The sequence below is a fragment of the Pelobates fuscus genome, chromosome 12 (assembly GCF_036172605.1).
Source record: "Pelobates fuscus isolate aPelFus1 chromosome 12, aPelFus1.pri, whole genome shotgun sequence".
Classification (NCBI taxonomy): Eukaryota; Metazoa; Chordata; class Amphibia; order Anura; family Pelobatidae; genus Pelobates; species Pelobates fuscus.
Window position 1 is genome coordinate 130,279,008 of NC_086328.1, and position 19,441 is coordinate 130,298,448.

The 19,441-nt window shown below is 46.2% G+C and overlaps 1 protein-coding gene across 1 annotated transcript in view; it reads right to left on the minus strand.

The window, feature by feature from the left end:
• The window catches only part of DNAJC24 (DnaJ heat shock protein family (Hsp40) member C24), a 41,761-nt gene extending 23,442 nt beyond the window's left edge, over window positions 1-18,319 (minus strand). Inside the window, exons 1-2 of the mRNA XM_063438572.1 lie at window positions 18,238-18,319; window positions 15,546-15,682 (exon numbers count right to left, since the gene is read on the minus strand). Coding sequence (XP_063294642.1) covers window positions 15,546-15,656 — 111 coding nt within the window. The 5' untranslated portion in view covers window positions 15,657-15,682; window positions 18,238-18,319. The remainder of the gene's footprint in view (window positions 1-15,545; window positions 15,683-18,237) is intronic.
• Between the last annotated feature and the right edge of the window lie 1,122 nt (window positions 18,320-19,441).

The following is a 19,441-nucleotide window of genomic DNA, read 5'->3' on the forward strand; positions in this document are numbered from 1 at the left end:
GCACAGAAGTGAATGGTTGAAGCTTTCTAATTACGCTTTGTCTAATACTAAAGAAAATTAACCCAGTGAGCGACAACCGCAATTAACAGCGCTCTGCCACCTTTTCTAGTATCTAAGAGGTGGAATCCCCATTTACAAGTAAAAGAAGGAATTTAGCATTTGAGCCTCGGGCCGGTGGGGAAGTCAGCTCAGATCAGATGATGGCTACAAACATATAATGTGGGATTAGTGCTGTTTCGCAGGGTTAGGAAATCACTTGTATTAAGTACGAGGCTCGAACACAGATCAGAGATGCAAGAATTGAAAATAGAGCCGATTTTTAGATGCGGTGCTACATGAGAGGATTGTAGCATGTTACTGCTGTGAGTTTAGAGAAAATAGAACTCATAGGGGAAATGTCAAGGTTGGTAAAATACAACACACTACTGCCACCTATTGCAAAGTACAGGGCAGCCTTGAATAAGATGGTTCAGAGAATGAACAGAAATATGCGGATTGCTCTGTCAAATCAGTTAGTCACTTCCTAATTAAATGATTTCTCCAATTTAGTCTTTATTTAATTCAGATGATAAAATTAGATTTTATTTTGATTTATGTAAGGATTTCAGGGAAAGATTTTCAAACATTTAAGCAGATTTTGTTATATAATAGAAAAAATAAAAAGTTACCTGCGCTCTTCCCAAATCTCTATGCATATATAAACAAATGGCGGTTATTTAGTTACTCCACTGGCCATGAGAGGGGATGCCCACCTGCCGCGTCAAGGCAAACCTCTTAGGTGGGTCCTACACTGACTATTCACCTTGCTTTCGTGAGCTTCTGGCAAAGATATCTCTAATGAGACGGAGAGGGGTGTTTTTATAAACCCCTTCATGCTTATTAACCCCTAATAAGGAAAACATGGGGTGGGCGGCAGCATTGTAACATAGCTGTATGATACAAATGTGAATACAAATACAAAAAAACATGTCCTGCGCTCAAACTCCCACCACTCATTTTAGCAGTTTTTATTTTTTTTATCACATACATTAAAGGGACACTATAGTTTCCAAAACAACCTTAGTTTAAAAAAAAAAGCAGTTTTGGTGTATAGATTATGTTCCCGCAGTCTCGCTGCTTAATTCTCTGCCATTTGTCACAATGATTCCTTGGATTCACTGGGTGGCGATAATTAAAATGTACTTATTTTGTATTATTTTATTAATTTAAAATAAAGGCCTTGAATATTAATAGAGTAAATGAAATATAGTCTAGATAACAGGAATAGCAAACATGTATCCCTCAAGTTGTTGCAAAACTTGATCTTCGGCACAAATAAAGTTCCACCAAATCTATAGAACAGGGGTCAGGTGCCTTTTTATGGCACGCAAGTCTGCCAAACCACCAAGCTCCACCACCAGACCACCAAGGACTAAGAAGGATGTCTGCTCCCTTCTCTGCACAAGGTAGGCAAGACATGGGGAGGGATAGTTTTTGTAAATACGTTTACAAGCAAACACCTTACACACATGGCATACAGAGAGTGTCCTTAACACATACCCAGAGCACCACCCACAGACAGCCCCTCCATACACACTCCACCACCCACAGACAGCCCCTCCATACACACTCCACCACCCACAGACAGCCCCTCCATACACACTCCACCACCCACAGACAGCCCCTCCATACACACTCCACCACCCACAGACAGCCCCTCCATACACACTCCACCACCCACAGACAGCCCCTCCATACACACTCCACCACCCACAGACAGCCCCTCCATACACACTCCACCACCCACAGACAGCCCCTCCATACACACTCCACCACCCACAGACAGCCCCTCCGTACACACTCCACCACAGACAGCCCCTCCGTACACACTCCACCACAGACAGCCCCTCCGTACACACTCCACCACAGACAGCCCCTCCGTACACACTCCACCACAGACAGCCCCTCCGTACACACTCCACCACAGACAGCCCCTCCGTACACACTCCACCACAGACCGCTTCTCCGTACACACACACACCCACAGACAGCCCCTCCATACACACTCCACCACCCACAGACAGCCCCTCCATACACACTCCACCACCCACAGACAGCCCCTCCATACACACTCCACCACCCACAGACAGCCCCTCCATACACAATCCACCACCCACAGACAGCCCCTCCATACACACTCCACCACCCACAGACAGCCCCTCCATACACACTCCACCACCCACAGACAGCCCCTCCATACACACTCCACCACCCACAGACAGCCCCTCCATACACACTCCACCACCCACAGACAGCCCCTCCATACACACTCCACCACCCACAGACAGCCCCTCCATACACACTCCACCACCCACAGACAGCCCCTCCATACACACTCCACCACCCACAGACAGCCCCTCCATACACACTCCACCACAGACAGCCCCTCCATACACACTCCACCACCCACAGACAGCCCCTCCATACACACTCCACCACAGACAGCCCCTCCATACACACTCCACCACAGACAGCCCCTCCATACACACTCCACCACAGACAGCCCCTCCGTACACACTCCACCACAGACAGCCCCTCCGTACACACTCCACCACAGACCGCTTCTCCGTACACACACACACCCACAGACAGCCCCTCCATACACACTCCACCACCCACAGACAGCCCCTCCATACACACTCCACCACCCACAGACAGCCCCTCCATACACACTCCACCACCCACAGACAGCCCCTCCATACACAATCCACCACCCACAGACAGCCCCTCCATACACACTCCACCACCCACAGACAGCCCCTCCATACACACTCCACCACCCACAGACAGCCCCTCCATACACACTCCACCACCCACAGACAGCCCCTCCATACACACTCCACCACCCACAGACAGCCCCTCCATACACACTCCACCACCCACAGACAGCCCCTCCATACACACTCCACCACCCACAGACAGCCCCTCCATACACACTCCACCACCCACAGACAGCCCCTCCATACACACTCCACCACAGACAGCCCCTCCATACACACTCCACCACAGACAGCCCCTCCATACACACTCCACCACAGACAGCCCCTCCGTACACACTCCACCACAGACAGCCCCTCCGTACACACTCCACCACAGACAGCCCCTCCGTACACACTCCACCACAGACCGCTTCTCCGTACACACACACACCCACAGACAGCCCCTCCATACACACTCCACCACCCACAGACAGCCCCTCCATACACACTCCACCACCCACAGACAGCCCCTCCATACACACTCCACCACCCACAGACAGCCCCTCCATACACACTCCACCACCCACAGACAGACCCTCCATACACACTCCACCACCCACAGACAGACCCTCCATACACACTCCACCACCCACAGACAGCCCCTCCATACACACTCCACCACCCACAGACAGCCCCTCCATACACACTCCACCACCCACAGACAGCCCCTCCATACACACTCCACCACCCACAGACAGCCCCTCCATACACACTCCACCACCCACAGACAGCCCCTCCATACACACTCCACCACCCACAGACAGCCCCTCCATACACACTCCACCACAGACAGCCCCTCCATACACACTCCACCACAGACAGCCCCTCCATACACACTCCACCACAGACAGCCCCTCCATACACACTCCACCACAGACAGCCCCTCCATACACACTCCACCACAGACAGCCCCTCCATACACACTCCACCACAGACAGCCCCTCCATACACACTCCACCACAGACAGCCCCTCCATACACACTCCACCACAGACAGCCCCTCCATACACACTCCACCACAGACAGCCCCTCCATACACACTCCACCACAGACAGCCCCTCCATACACACTCCACCACAGACAGCCCCTCCATACACACTCCACCACAGACAGCCCCTCCATACACACTGCACCACAGACCGCTTCTCCGTACACACACCCACCCACAGACAGCCCCTCCATACACACTCCACCACCCACAGACAGCCCCTCCATACACACTCCACCACCCACAGACAGCCCCTCCATACACACTCCACCACCCACAGACAGCCCCTCCATACACACTCCACCACAGACAGCCCCTCCATACACACTCCACCACAGACAGCCCCTCCATACACACTCCACCACAGACAGCCCCTCCATACACACTCCACCACAGACAGCCCCTCCATACACACTCCACCACAGACAGCCCCTCCATACACACTCCACCACAGACAGCCCCTCCATACACACTCCACCACAGACAGCCCCTCCATACACACTCCACCACAGACAGCCCCTCCATACACACTCCACCACAGACAGCCCCTCCATACACACTCCACCACAGACAGCCCCTCCATACACACTCCACCACAGACAGCCCCTCCATACACACTCCACCACAGACAGCCCCTCCATACACACTGCACCACAGACCGCTTCTCCGTACACACACCCACCCACAGACAGCCCCTCCATACACACTCCACCACAGACAGCCCCTACATACACACTCCACCACAGGCAGCTTCTCCATACACACACCCACCCACAGACAACCCCTCCATACACACACACACAGCCCCTCCATATACACACACACACACACAGCCCCTCCATATACACACACACACACACACAGCCCCTCCATATACACACACACACACACAGCCCCTCCATACACACACACACACACACAGACACAGCCCCTCCATACACACACACACAGCCCCTACATACACACACACACACACACACAGACAGCCCCTACATACACACACACAGCCCCTACATACACACACACACACAGCCCCTACATACACACACACACACACAGACAGCCCCTACATACACACACACAGCCCCTACATACACACACACACACAGACAGCCCCTCCATACACACACAGACAGCCCCTACATACACACACACACACACACACAGACAGCCCCTCCATACACACACACACACACACAGACAGCCCCTCCATACACACACACACACACAGACAGCCCCTCCATACACACACACAGACAGCCCCTCCATACACACACACACAGACAGCCCCTCCATACACACACACACACAGACAGCCCCTCCATACACACACACACACAGACAGCCCCTCCATACACACACACACACAGACAGCCCCTCCATACACACACACACACAGCCCCTCCATACACACACACACACACACACAGCCCCTCCATACACACACACACACAGACAGCCCCTCCATACACACACACACAGAGACAGCCCCTCCATACACACACACAGACAGCCCCTCCATACACACAGACAGCCCCTCCATACACACACACACACATACAGACAGCCCCTCCATACACACACACACACAGACAGCCCCTCCATACACACACACAGACAGCCCCTCCATACACACTGCACCACAGACAGCCCCTCCATACACACTGCACCACAGACAGCCCCTCCATACACACACACACACACACACAGACAGCCCCTACATACACACTTCACCACACCAGATAGCTCCTACCAAACACCCAATCTTACAAGCAATTCTACATGCACACACATCAGAGACAGCACACATACACAACACCACAGATAACCCACACTACAAACACAAATACTATAAACAACCACAGAGATGTGTAATTTGATTCTTAATTATTACTTTTTTGGGGTTCAGATGGTCCACCATTGTGCTGTGAAGCCCACCTAAAATACTTTTCCATATATTTGGATTTCAATAATCTACTTTGCTGCTTTCTCTACACACGGACTATATAGACTGTTGCTGTTTGCTACTACCCTAAAAGTGGTGCGCGTTTTTATTATCACCATAATATCTGTTTATATATTTTAGGCTTTTTAATTTATGATTTTTTATTACCTCGTACAATATCGTGTCACGTGTACCAGTTTTTATTGATCTTTAGTTCAGAATAATATTATATTTGGCGCAACCTTCTACCATGTTATTTAGTGCTATTTTATATTGTGTGGGTTTGAGAGGGAACCCTACATCCCTAGGTGTGTTGCCTCTAGTCTTGTTTGGCTATCTAGCGCTGATCCCCTGCTTCTCCTCTTTTTCAGTTGCTAGCACCAGGCAGTTTATTTGGGAGTTTACCCTCGCAGCGGACAAGCGGCAGGGCTGTAAGAGGGAGGACAGTGTTTGGGCAGGGACTGTGAGCGCTATTCTCTTAGCTTGCAGGCCTCAGAAGACGCTCAACCTGTTCTAGTGAGTCAAAGCGCAGCCCCCGGGACTCCCAGCATACACTCTGGTTCACTGAGCACAAAGGTTAGCTGTGAATATTCTAGAGCACTGGTGACCAAAATAGGTCCCCGGCTGTAGGAGAAACAAAACATCATGGTACCTGTAGTTTTGCAACAGCTAGAGATCTATTCTTGGCCAACTCTTAGAAAGTGTGTTGTACTCCCATTAAAGCATATACTGAAAGAATCGCAGCCAAAACATAACCTTAATTAAAGGGATTTCAAAATAAGCTAAATAACGTGAATTGTGATGGGTGGTAACCCCCCTTTTTTAGGGGAGTTAGAGGGTGCATGTATGCCACAATTTAAATACTTTCAACTAAATAACTGTTGTAATTTTAAAGTATTTCTATTTAAACTTTTTTCGTTCTATTTAAATGTATTCTGTGTAACAATACAGAATGTTTGGGATCACGCAAGCCACCTTTCATTTGTGAGAACACGTCAAGTTAGATTTAATAATGGTCTTTAAGAATATGTTGCACATTCTAAAAACGAAAAAAGAAAAAAAATGGCATCATTATGTCACCGCATTTGCAAATAAATAATGTGGAAAATATCAGCAAATCAAATAAATTTTTTATTTTTTTTTTGTAAAAAAAAAAAAGAAACAAAAGCCTTTTTCTCGCTATATTTTAAGGTCCGGTCTACGTAAACAGCAATTTCCATACACACAACAGCTGCAAAATAATTCCAAGATTGATCGTCAATGACCCAAAAATTGGAGCAAACATAAAATGGGTGAATAGAAATTCATAGTGATAGGGTGGAACAATGGGTTTGAATTAGTTTCATACTTTTATTATCTCGACAACAATTGTCTGCGCATTCATTGCACCAAATGATGTAAATTCATATCCAAATTATAACAACACTGGCACTTCATTTCCATAGATACTTGGATACATGCCATAGACACCCATGGATATTTGTGTCTTCTCTACAACACGTCTTTGAGGCGCATCATATTGCTAGTGAAAGGTTGTTTGTTTAAGAATCTTCTTTATGCAAACAACGCACGTAAGGAAAAGAAGATAACATTCGGGACTGGTAACGATACTGTTGCAGCTTCATCTTGTAAATCTGTCTATACAGACACACACATACAAAGGTCGGTTTGGTATATCCACCAGAAGCAGGATCTGGGGCAGAGCGTGTTCTTGCATGGTCAGCATTGTAAATGATAGTGTTTCAAAGAAAGGCAATGCTTACATTGCTGCCTAAGTCCACCTCTACTGGCTGTCACTTGTATAGCCAACAGAGGGACTTCCTGGGTCCGGACCTGCAATTAATGAAGGACAGATGTTTAGCTTTCCAAGCTCTGCATGGAGACGCTTAATGCCCATAAAGATGCACTGGATCAAAGCATTTCTATAAAGAGATGCTGATAAGCGCAGTGCAACAATTTGTGGCGCATGCACACTTGTCTCCTATGGGGAAACATTGGATTGGGTAAAATCATCAAAAATGATATTAGCCATAGGGGGGACATGCCCAAATTTAAGGAGGCAGGGACTAAAAGGCAAGTAACACAGTTACACAGTTTTTTTTTTTAAACTGTATTTATAATATATAATTCAGAGAGATGCTTTAAAGTCGGGCCATTACCTAAATTAGGGTCTCAGAAATGTCATGCCTCCTGACATTTTGTCTCCTCCTTACACATATCTGACATGGCACAAAGTAAATACCCAGATATACATATAATAACCTGGTACTCTAAGCAGACATAAAAGAATCACAATTTCACAATTAACTGATTTCCTTTTCTGTAACCCTTCCTCTAAAAGTCTAATAAACACTTATTTACAAAAAAATGATATCAGATTTGTGTTCCCTAAAGAGGTATCAAATGACAAAATGCTAACTTCTTATCAGAAAAATGACAGCAGCATAGGTTATAAGACCTTACGTAAACTAGATAAGACTCATTTGGCCACCACTAAAATAATAAAGGATATAAAGAAACAAGAAGTATAAATATATTTCAATGAAGGTCAAATCCTAAATATTTTTTGGGTTGCGGTACCAGCTGTTGGTAGCAGGTTGGATCTCTGCTTGGCCATATGTCAGACTATATTGGGTGGCACTATACATAGGTTCTGTGTATACAGATTGGAGGATGGTACACATATATAAAAAGAAGAATCACATTAAAAAAAAATATATATATATATATATAAAAAATATTCACCTAGAGAAAAATAACCTGCTAAAACTTCAAAATTTGTTACGTCAGGCAAACACAATCGAATCAATTCATTCACAATTTTTATTTATTTATTTAAAAAAGATGAATTGACCCTATCTGGGAGGCGAGGATATGTAGAATTGTGCCAACATCAATCAAATAAAATTTTGGAAGTGGTACTTGACAGGAATCGGGCAGTGGTCGGGTTCTCATCTAATTATCAGTGGGAAATAAAATATAAAGGCTGATTTGCATATGCCCATTAGACATCCTGGAGTCTATTCTTTCTCCCAATTTTCCACAGATGTCAAGTGTTATATGGGCACGCAGCGGATCAGTTTCATTCATACAGTTCTCCATTGAAGACTTGACGGTTTTAATGATATCACAGACCATTTGCTAGATTGCGAAGGCCCGTGCTGTTGAGGACAGACTGCCATCATTTCTCCTAGGTGTCTGTTTACATAGCCCATACGTGAAATCCTTAAAATTATAACAAATGAGAGTGATCCATTAAACTATGGTAGAGCCAATGGATGCTCATTTTCCAACTGAGCAGGCAATCAGGGTTGGTGTCCATATGATAAAATACAGATTAGGGAACAGGGCACTCACAGCAAAAATACACTTTAAAATTTTTACAAGGTTACGTAAAATCACCTCTCTCAGCAAATAAATATGGAGATTCAGTTCCACCATATGGCCATATTGTGTAACACCCACCACTACGTCACAGCACCCCAATATCGGTGGGTCTTACAATAATTTTAACATGGAAGATTTACATGCTCATCACTGGTTTATTAACTTAAATGTTATTCAACATTCTGCTTATCTCTAAAGACTTTCTCTGTTATTTCTGCTCCCCCCCACCCTTATTTTATTGATACCCACCCGAATGTCTTGCTTGACCAATCCTCACCTCCTCTGTGCATCTCCATTCCATAGCTTTTATTGCAGTCCTGTTTTGACCCTATCATCTCTGTCTTCCACAGTCAGAGTTTTAAAAGACAACTTCTAGCAAACCTGAACAGTGCTCATATTCCCGCCCACCCCAAGTTCCTTACTACATTTATAGATATAATCCCACATACAACTTTAGATTGTTCCAAATAGAAGCTGCAAACATTACCAGTAATGAGCACAATCCACCTTCTTAACCCCTAACACTCAGTCCTCCTCCTTACTTCTGGTCATTCTCCTTTCCTCTAATTACCTACCCATCAGAGCAATGCTCTATATTCTCCTCCTCTCTCATCTCCCTCAGGATCAAAATATCCCCTTCCACCCACTTCCCTCAACACACTCAGATTTACATTAATCCCTCTTTGCTACAATCCCCCCTTCTCTCATCTCAAGCCCTGCACTCATTTCTCTATTCTCTCTCTCCTGCTCTAACCCAATCTCACCCTAGTCGCCGCCCATATAAAACCCATTCACACCTCCTGTCACTATCTCTCCTACTTCTGGCAGCTGGTGACGTCTCTCCCAACCCAGGGCCCCTCACCTCATCTACTCACACTAAAATAACCAGAAACCATGCAAACCTCCTCCAAATACCCTGCAGTTTATCCTCCTCTACCAAAAATCAGTGTGCACTCTGGAACGCTCGCTCCATTTGTAGTAATATCCAATCTACAGCTATACATGACCTCATCATCTCTAACTCACTCACAATACTGGCACTCACTGAGACCTGGCTGTCCCCATCCGATACCGCTACTCCTGCTTCTTTATGTTTCGGTGGTCTACAGCTCTCCCATACTCCTAGACTCGACTGTAAAGGAGGTGGTGTAGGCATCCTTCTCTCCCCTCAATGCACCTTTCAACCTATCCCCTGCCCCTGCCCTATCCTTTACTTCCTTTGAAGTTCACACTGTACGCCTTTTTAAACCCACTCCTTTAACCCCTTAAGGACCAAACTTCTGGAATAAAAGGGAATCATGACGTGTCAGACATGTCATGTGTCCTTAAGGGGTTAAGAATTGCCATCATCTATCGCCCCCCCCCCGGTCACCCTAAACTATTTATTGAACACTTTTCCTCCTGGTTACCCCACTTTCTTTCCTCTAGCACTCCCTCTATCATACTTGGGGACTTCAATATCCTTATCAACAAGCTCAACTACCCTGATGCCTCCCGTCTGCTCTCTGTAACCTCCTCCTTTGGACTCACACAGATTTCTTCCTCAGCAACTCACACTGCAGGAAACACTCTTGACCTCATCTTCACCAATCTCTGTGCCACCTCTGATCTCTCCACTGTTCCATTTCCTTTGTCTGACCACCATCTGCTAACATTTAACATCTACATACCCCATACCAAAATTTCACCACCATCAACTCTCCAACCTCGCAGAAACCTCAACTTACTCGATCTCCAGCACTTCTCCACCAAACTCCAAACACTCCTTTTACCGATCTCAAATCTCAACTGCCCTAACTCTGCAACCTCACTCTACAACTCCACTCTCTCCTCTCAACTTGACATCATGGCACCTCCTACAGTTAAACGCAGCAAGCGCCCCCAACTACAACCCTGGCACACCAAGCTGACCCGTTACCTCCAAAAATGTTCCAGAACTGCTGAACGCTGTTGGAGAAAGTCTCACTTTGCATCTGACTTTGTCCACTATAAATTTATGCTGCGCTCCTACAGCATGGCTCTTTCCTCTGCAAAAGTAAACTACTTCAAATCCCTCATAAGCACACTGTCCCATCAACCCAAACACCTGTTTCACACTTTTGATGCTCTTCTTCCCCCTGTGACTCCCCCTCCTTCCACCATAAATTTTGCATCTCATTTCACTGAGAAGAGCTCTACAATCAGGAAAGAGATCTCTAATCTCTCTCCTACCCCTATCAATACACCACCCAACCCCACTGCCCCTGCCACCCTATGCTCATTTGCACCTGCTACAGCACAAGAGGTTTCTGCTCTGCTCCTGTCCTCCCGCCCCACCACCTGCTCCCTCATTCCTATTCCCTTGCATCTCATCCGCACTTTGTCTCCCTCTCTTGCTCTTCCTCTCACTAGCATTTTCAATCTCTCCCTTTCCTCTGGCACATTTCCCTCACCCTTCAAACATGCAACCGTAACCCCGATTCTGAAAAAGCCCAACCTTGATCCCAACTCCCCCCCTATCTCGCTACTGCCATTTGCCTCCAAGATCCTCAAGAGAGTTGTGTACGCCAGATTGACAGACTTTCTCGAATCCAACTCTCTGCTTGACCCCCTTCAGTCTGGATTCCGCGCTGGTCACTCTGTCGAAACTGCTGTGACCAAAGTATCCAACGATTTAAATGCTGCTAAATCTCACGGCCAATACTCTATCCTAATTCTCCTTGATCATTCTGCTGCCTTTGACACTGTTGATCATCAACAGCTTCTTCACATTCTTCGTAACTTTGGTCTTCGGCATACTGCTCTCTCCTGGTGCTCCTCCTACCTCTTCCCAGCGCTCTTTCAGTGTTTCTTTCTCTCGCTCTGCCTCTTCTCCCCAACCCCTCTCTGTCGGCGTCCCCCAAGGTTCTGTCCTCGGCCCCCTACTGTTCTCTATCTATACTCCCTCCCTTGGTAAACTCATCAGCTCCTTTGGCTTCCAATATCATTTATATACAGATGACACGCAAATCTACCTGTCCTCCCCTGATCTCTCTCCGCCCACCTTGACTCGTGTTTCTGACTGCCTCTCTGCTATTTCCAACTGGATGGCTGCTCACTTCCTTAAACTCAACCTGTCCAAAACAGAACTTCTCCTTCAGAACTTTTTCCTCCCTCAAGTGCTGCTACTCCTGTGTCGGTCTCCATCCAAGTCAACTATAACCTCTACCTCGCAGGCTCGCTGCCTAGGGGTTCTTTTTGATTCTGACCTCTCTTTTACTCCCTATGTCCAATCGATAGTCAAATCATGTCGCTTCCAACTCAAGAACATAGCGCGCACCCGCCCATATCTAACGCCGGACGCGGCTAAGATACTGGTTAATGCTGTTGTTCTCTCTCGCCTCGACTACTGAAATCCCCTTCTCACTGGTCTTACATGTTCCCAGCTTGCACCACTGCAATCTATAATGAATGCGGCTGCGAAGCTTATTTTCCTGTCCGGTCGCACCTCCCACGCCTCCATGCTCTGTCAGTCCCTGCATTGGCTTCCAGTTAGATATAGGGCCCAATTCAAAATTCTGGCGCTTGCTTACAAATCCATACATAATGCTGCTCCAACATACCTATCCTCCCTCATACACAAGTATGTCCCGTCGAGACCCCTGCGCTCAGCCCAAGACCTACGCCTATCCTCTGCCTGGATCCCCACCTCTGATGCTCACCTTCAAGACTTCTCCAGGGCTGCACCTATTCTGTGGAACTCCCTTCCCTCCTCAATCAGACTTTCACCCAGCCTCCACTCCTTCAAAAAATCTTTGAAAACTCACTTCATTAAAAGCGTATCAATTAAACTGTCAGCAGGTTTCTCATCCCCCACCCCATGACTCCTTTCCTGCAACTGTCAAAAATGACCTACCAAGAACTCAATAAACCCTACTCTAACAAACTATTTAATTCCCCTACTTTAACCCTTTGTGTCACTATACCCCACTCCCTCTAGCATGTAAGCTCATCGAGCAGGGCCCTCAACCCCCTCTGTTCCTGTACGTCCAGTGGTCTGATCTCAATGATGTGCCTGTTAGTCCACCCATTGTACAGCGCTATGGAATTTGTTGGCGCTATATTAATAATAATAATAATAATACTAACAGCAATACTTACTGCTGAAACGGCTTCCAGAGACTCTCCTCAATTTATGCTTCATGGTGGTTACCTCCAAAGAGGCACCTACTGTGGAGGGATGGGTGCTCAGCCCAATAGGGATCTGGTCTGGATTCCAAATCTTACACAGAAAAAAGGGAAATTGGGGGTACACTTAACATGCATATCGAAGTAGTGATGCTGCAGCACTTCTTAGGTATGCATGTTCCGGTGTGCCCCCAATTCCCCTTTTTTGGTGTCAACATGATTGTGGCAGACCACTCATTAAGGGACCTGAGTGTCACCGCCAAGGCTCTCCTGTTCTCTTGAAGTATCCTATTCAGCACAGTAGTCAGTGATAATAGCTTGCAGTAGAGCTGTGTAGAGTATAGAAGTGTTATAGACTTTTCTTCCCATACATTAAATCGAGACTTAATGCTGGGAGAAGATTTTTTTTTATTGTCATCAAACATGGTCATTTAGTGATGGATCCCCAGCACGGGGTCCCTATTCAACAGTACAGTGATCCTGCCCTGGTGCCTCTATGTCTGGGAGATAATTGTGTGATCTCTTGCTAAACTAATTATCTCCCGGACACAGGGGTTACAAAACAAAATATCCCCAAAAGCATAAATATAACATGCAGAATTGGGGAATCGCCACCAGGGTAAAGATTTGACTTGCCTCTAGCAATAGTAGAGACGTACTGGGTATCGCACTCACCGAGGCCAGGCCTCCCTTCTAAGATATGCAGAATAAATAATGGTTCAGGCACTTCAGGATAACAAAAAAAAAAAAGCAGCTTTGGGCGCGGGCCCTAACCATCATGGCGATGAGACATGTTTCTCAAGAGCTCCCGCACAATTATGGTAATACAAGCGAGCGAAGGCTTTATCTAGCAAGACAAACAGCCCCCCACAATAGAGGGCTCTCCCGACCCGGAGGTATCCTGAAGCCGCCTACAACATGAGCAAGCCCCTTAAACCCCCCCCACTTTGGACCGGTGGGGGTGATTCCGGTCCGCCCAGAGGAGGATACCCCAAGCATGCTGAACCGTTAGATGTTGCCACATGGGCAAAGAACGCACACAGAGTTTCACCCAAGATGGTGGACACTGCAAGTGTCCACGCTGCACATGACATCCTGACAAAATTGAACAAACACTTTGAGATGTTCAGGCAGAAGCTGGAGCACAGGCTACATCAGGCTGTCCCACTACACATTATCCCGTGCTTACTGTGCCTAGAGGAGTATCAGCTACACCTCACCGACGAGGCCCCAAGAAGGCCAAAACGATTAACTGGGGTTGCTGTATCTCTTGTGCAGAGAGAACTTGCTGCCATTTCGTTCTGGACTGCCCTTGTGGGTGAAATCAGTCTGATATGCCTTGGAATAGGTTCTCTAATTAATTGCACAAGTGAGCAAAAACTATTTTGAGACCTGAGTGGGAATTTACAGAAGGGCAATCTATTGTGTTTCTCAAAGCTTTTGTTCATTCTCACAGTTCTCAGATTCTTTGTTTTAGTCCCCCATTTTGTCTAAATGCATTTTCAAGATGTTTGACAAAAATGGAGGGTTTCCTTGGAGCCAAAGCACGGACACTGTGATGCCATTTAGAAAATATGAAGTTCCAAAAAAAAGCAGCACAACAATGATACGCACCAAGGTGTTAGAACTAATCAAATCAGCTGTACTTTGAGGTATATGTGGCGTGGAGGCTTCCAAAAATTAACACACTGAGAAGGACATACTTATTTTTCATGTACAATTTGGAGGTCTAACCATAAAGTACAAGCTAGGGTTTTCAAAGTCTATATAACTGCACACAGAATAGCAAACAGATAAATGGTCAGAGTTTAATTAAAGGTATAGTCTGCCATTTTCTTCCTCCTTTCAGCCAGACACTCTCTCACTTCTGAGACGAACACTCTCTCACCTCTCAGCCGGACACGGAGTTAAAAGCAGTGCAGAGCATAGTTTATTGGTTGAGATCAATGAGCAGGCCCTGGGTACCTCAGGTAAAAAAAAGTCAAACCAGTTTAACTACTTACACTGGAGGGGACAATATCAGGACACTCCTGATGCCATAAATACTATCGCTCGCTGTAGTGGTTTTAGTGCTTGGCGTGATACTTTGTATGTATAATATTAAATATTCAAATACCAGGTGTTAGTGATATTTAGTAGCAAGTGTCTAGGAATGATGCAAGGTTCGCAAACACCTGGACAGCCATTATCTGAATGTCCGTGTTAGAGTGTGGGTAAATGTTCAGTAAATGTTCCTGCACAACTTACAACAACTTCAACAAAAGAAATGTTCATGTACTTACCAATAAAGCAAGTTTCTGATATTTCTGTTTCAGTTCTGCCTGGCTGTCTGTGGGGTTGGCACCCAAAATGGCATACCAGTCCTTGTTCAGTGGGCCAGTTTTAGAAGCCATTGTATATATGAAGCATCTTGTCAAGCCTAAAAATGTTTTAGAACAAAAAGAACATAAGAATTTTCTATATGTATGCTGTAGCTAGACTCGGCGAAAGTTCAGACACCCTCAGCAAATCCACACCATACACGGAGCTATATTCAATAAATATTTCTAAAGGAACAATGGCTGAATAATTCATTAAACATTCCAAGCACCGTAACTACTATAATGCACTGTAGTGGTTATGGTGCCAGGTGTGCCCTTGCGTCCACTATTATAAAGGAGTTAAGTTGTTATAGAATGGTTTAACTTCTTAACTGGCTCCCTGCCTCCACTGCAGTTCAGTGAGAGACAGACGCTCTTTTTCACGGAGGCAGTGCAGAGCTTTGCTCATTGGCTGAGAGGCAATTGGCTATCACTCTCATCCAGATTACTAACTTAGGAGAGCTAAGAGAAGGCTGAGCAGGAACATCTGGCTCTCACTGGGCTGCACCTAGCAGACCACAAGTAAGAAGCCAAACCCTTCTAACAGGGCTATACATAGGACACAAGGTCACGCATTTAGGCTGGAAGAAAGGAGATTTCATCTAAGGCAAAGAAAAGTTTTTTTTACAGTAAGAACTATAAGGATATGGAATTCTCTCCCTGAAGAGGTGGTTTTGTCAGAGTCATTACAGATGTTTAAACAGCAATTGGATAAATACTTCCAAAAACATACCATACAGGGATATAATTTCTAATTAGTGGGGTAATAGCTGCTTGATCCAAGGAGATGTCTGGCTGCCATTTTGGAGTCAAGAAGGAATTTTTTCCTAATTTGTTGCAACATTGGAAGTGCTTCAGGCTAGGTTTTTTGCCTTCTTTTGGATCAACAGCAAAAACATATGTGAGGAAGGCTGAACTTTATGGACGCAAGTCTCTTTACAGCTATGTAACTATATGTAAAATGGTTGACTCCTCAGAATGTTGGGCAACAAGGCACCATAACCACTGCCTTCTCTCATATTGCAGCTGCAATGGCGCTTGGGTCAGCCTTGATGTATGCGCTACCAGCAGCAGGTTTTTAGGTCAGTCCCATTCTCTCACCCGGAGATCAGTGACAACGTTTCATTTATACATAAAATCTGAACATAGGAGACCTAGGCAAGCCCCCTCTCTATGAATGCTGCTGGTTGCCGCAAATGATGGTCCTCTACAAAGGCAGCCTGCGTCCTGTACACCGAAACATATAGGCTACCAGCTGGCGATGTATCTTACACGAGGCAAACAAGGCATTTGCCTTGGGTGACACTTTGCAGGGGGCGGCAAAAAAAGCCACCCCCAAACACCCAGGCGGATCCCATGTTTGTCTCGTGTCCTGGGGTACTCAAGAGCTGGCTGGCCACTTTAAGCCCCCCAGAGGCGGGCGGCAGCTTTTATCGTGGCGGGCAGCAAGGGCGCATGCTCACCTTAGCTCTTCCTGCTCAGCTCCCTTGCGCGCCGCTTAATGAAGGATATGACATCACTCCGGCTCCCAGCATCAGTAAGCAGCGGGTGAGGGAGCTGAGCAGGAAGATTAGAGCTCCCCCGCCGCCTGCTCTGCCTGTCCGCCCCCTAGCAGCCCCACTGGACCGCAGGTAAGTAACCCACTCCAGCTCTCCCAGGGAGGCTGAGTGGAATTAAATAAAAATAAAAATTGTGAGTGTTGAGAGGTATGTGTGTCTGTGAGTGTGTATGTAAGAGTGTGTGTGTCAGAGAGTCAAATCAGTAAGTGTTTGTCAGTGTATATGAGTGTGTGTCTGTTAGTTAAAGTGTGTGTAGGTTAAACGGTATGTGTGCCAATGACTATCTTTTAGTGAGTGTATGTCATCAGTAAGAAAGTGTCTGTTAGTCAAACTGCGGCCTTGACAGGAAGGGGTGGTGGAAATTTAAATAGGGGGCAGCACAAATCCAAAATACAACACCGCTCTCAGCACAGAATAAAATGAAACCAATATTACAGGGAGATATGTCATTTTTTTTGTAAACAAAATTGTATTGTTATTTTACAAGGATAACACAGAATGTTGTAAATAAGTACATATTATTATATCCAAAATGTACTAATATCCCCTTGTTAACACTGGCTTCCAGTAGGGATGCTAGGGTTCAAATAAATTAACATAACTCTATGCAGCAATTCCAAAAAAACTAATTTTGGGGAAATGTTTAAAATAATTCAGGGGTAAAAGTGATTGCTAGTGATTGCTCCTTTGGTAGCAATCACTATGGGTGGGGGGGAGAGAGAATGAATATATATATATATATATAACCCGAAATAAGAACTATAGCCCCCCCCCCCCCCCCCCCAGGTGTCCACAAGACAGATTCCTAGCAGTGTGACTACCACTCCCATAATGCTTTGCAAATCCAGGAAGCAATCAACTAAATAATAGTCCCTCTGCTTTAAACCCATTGATGGTGCTATATTTCTTTTATTATTATTGTAAATCACACCAAGGCCTAGCTAACCAGAGCAGATCCCTCAAACCTCTCACTCCGCCCCCCCCACTTCCCAACATGAAATCATTAAAGCAGTCCTACACGAAGATTAAACCCGATCCAAACACACAGCACCCACCGACTGGCAGACAGGAATCCCTTCTATATCCTCCCCATGTGCAGACAGCAAAAACAAACTACACCTCCCGGCATGCTCTGCGGTGAAACCAGCCCCCTATTCAAAGCGCGCGCAACTTTATTAGTACTAAAACGATCAAAACAAGTGAGGGTTGGCCAGGAAATGGACGCTGTCACCATGGCAACCTTAAAATCCTGACGCCCTGTACCGGGTCTGAAGTCTGCAAAGTAAGTTAAATCCAATATTGGGGGAATAATCAGCCATTGGTTGGCAGCGTTTAATATTTATCAGCTTTGTCATTAAAGCCAGGGTTAATTCAACATTACCTGCAGGGCTATGGGGGCAATGTAACATGAATTCAGCATTACCTGCAGGGCTATGGGGGGCAATGTAACATGAATTCAACATTACCTGCAGGGCTATGGGGGCAATTTAACATGAATTCAGCATTACCTGCAGGGCTATTGCGGGCAATGTAACATGAATTCAGCATTACCTGCAGGGCTATGGGGGGCAATGTAACATGAATTCAGCATTACCTGCAGGGCTATGGGGAGCAATGTAACATGAATTCAACATTACCTGCAGGGCTATGGGGGCAATGTAACATGAATTCAGCATTACCTGCAGGGCTATGGGGGCAATGTAACATGAATTCAGCATTACCTGCAGGGCTATGGGGGGCAATGTAACATGAATTCAGCATTACCTGCAGGGCTATGGGGGGGCAATGTAACATGAATTCAGCATTACCTGCAGGGCTATGGGGGGCAATGTAACATGAATTCAGCATTACCTGCAGGGCTATGGGGGGCAATGTAACATTAATTCAGTATTACCTGCAGGGCTATGGGGGGCAATGTAACATGAATTCAGCATTACCTGCAGGGCTATGGGGGGCAATGTAACATGAATTCAGCATTACCTGCAGGGCTATGGGGGGCAATGTAACATGAATTCAGCATTACCTGCAGGGCTATGGGGGCAATGTAACATGAATTCAGCATTACCTGCAGGGCTATGGGGGGCAATGTAACATGAATTCAGCATTACCTGCAGGGCTATGGGGGCAATGTAACATGAATTCAGCATTACCTGCAGGGCTATGGGGGCAATGTAACATGAATTCAGCATTACCTGCAGGGCTATGGGGGGCAATGTAACATGAATTCAGCATTACCTGCAGGGCTATGGGGGACAATGT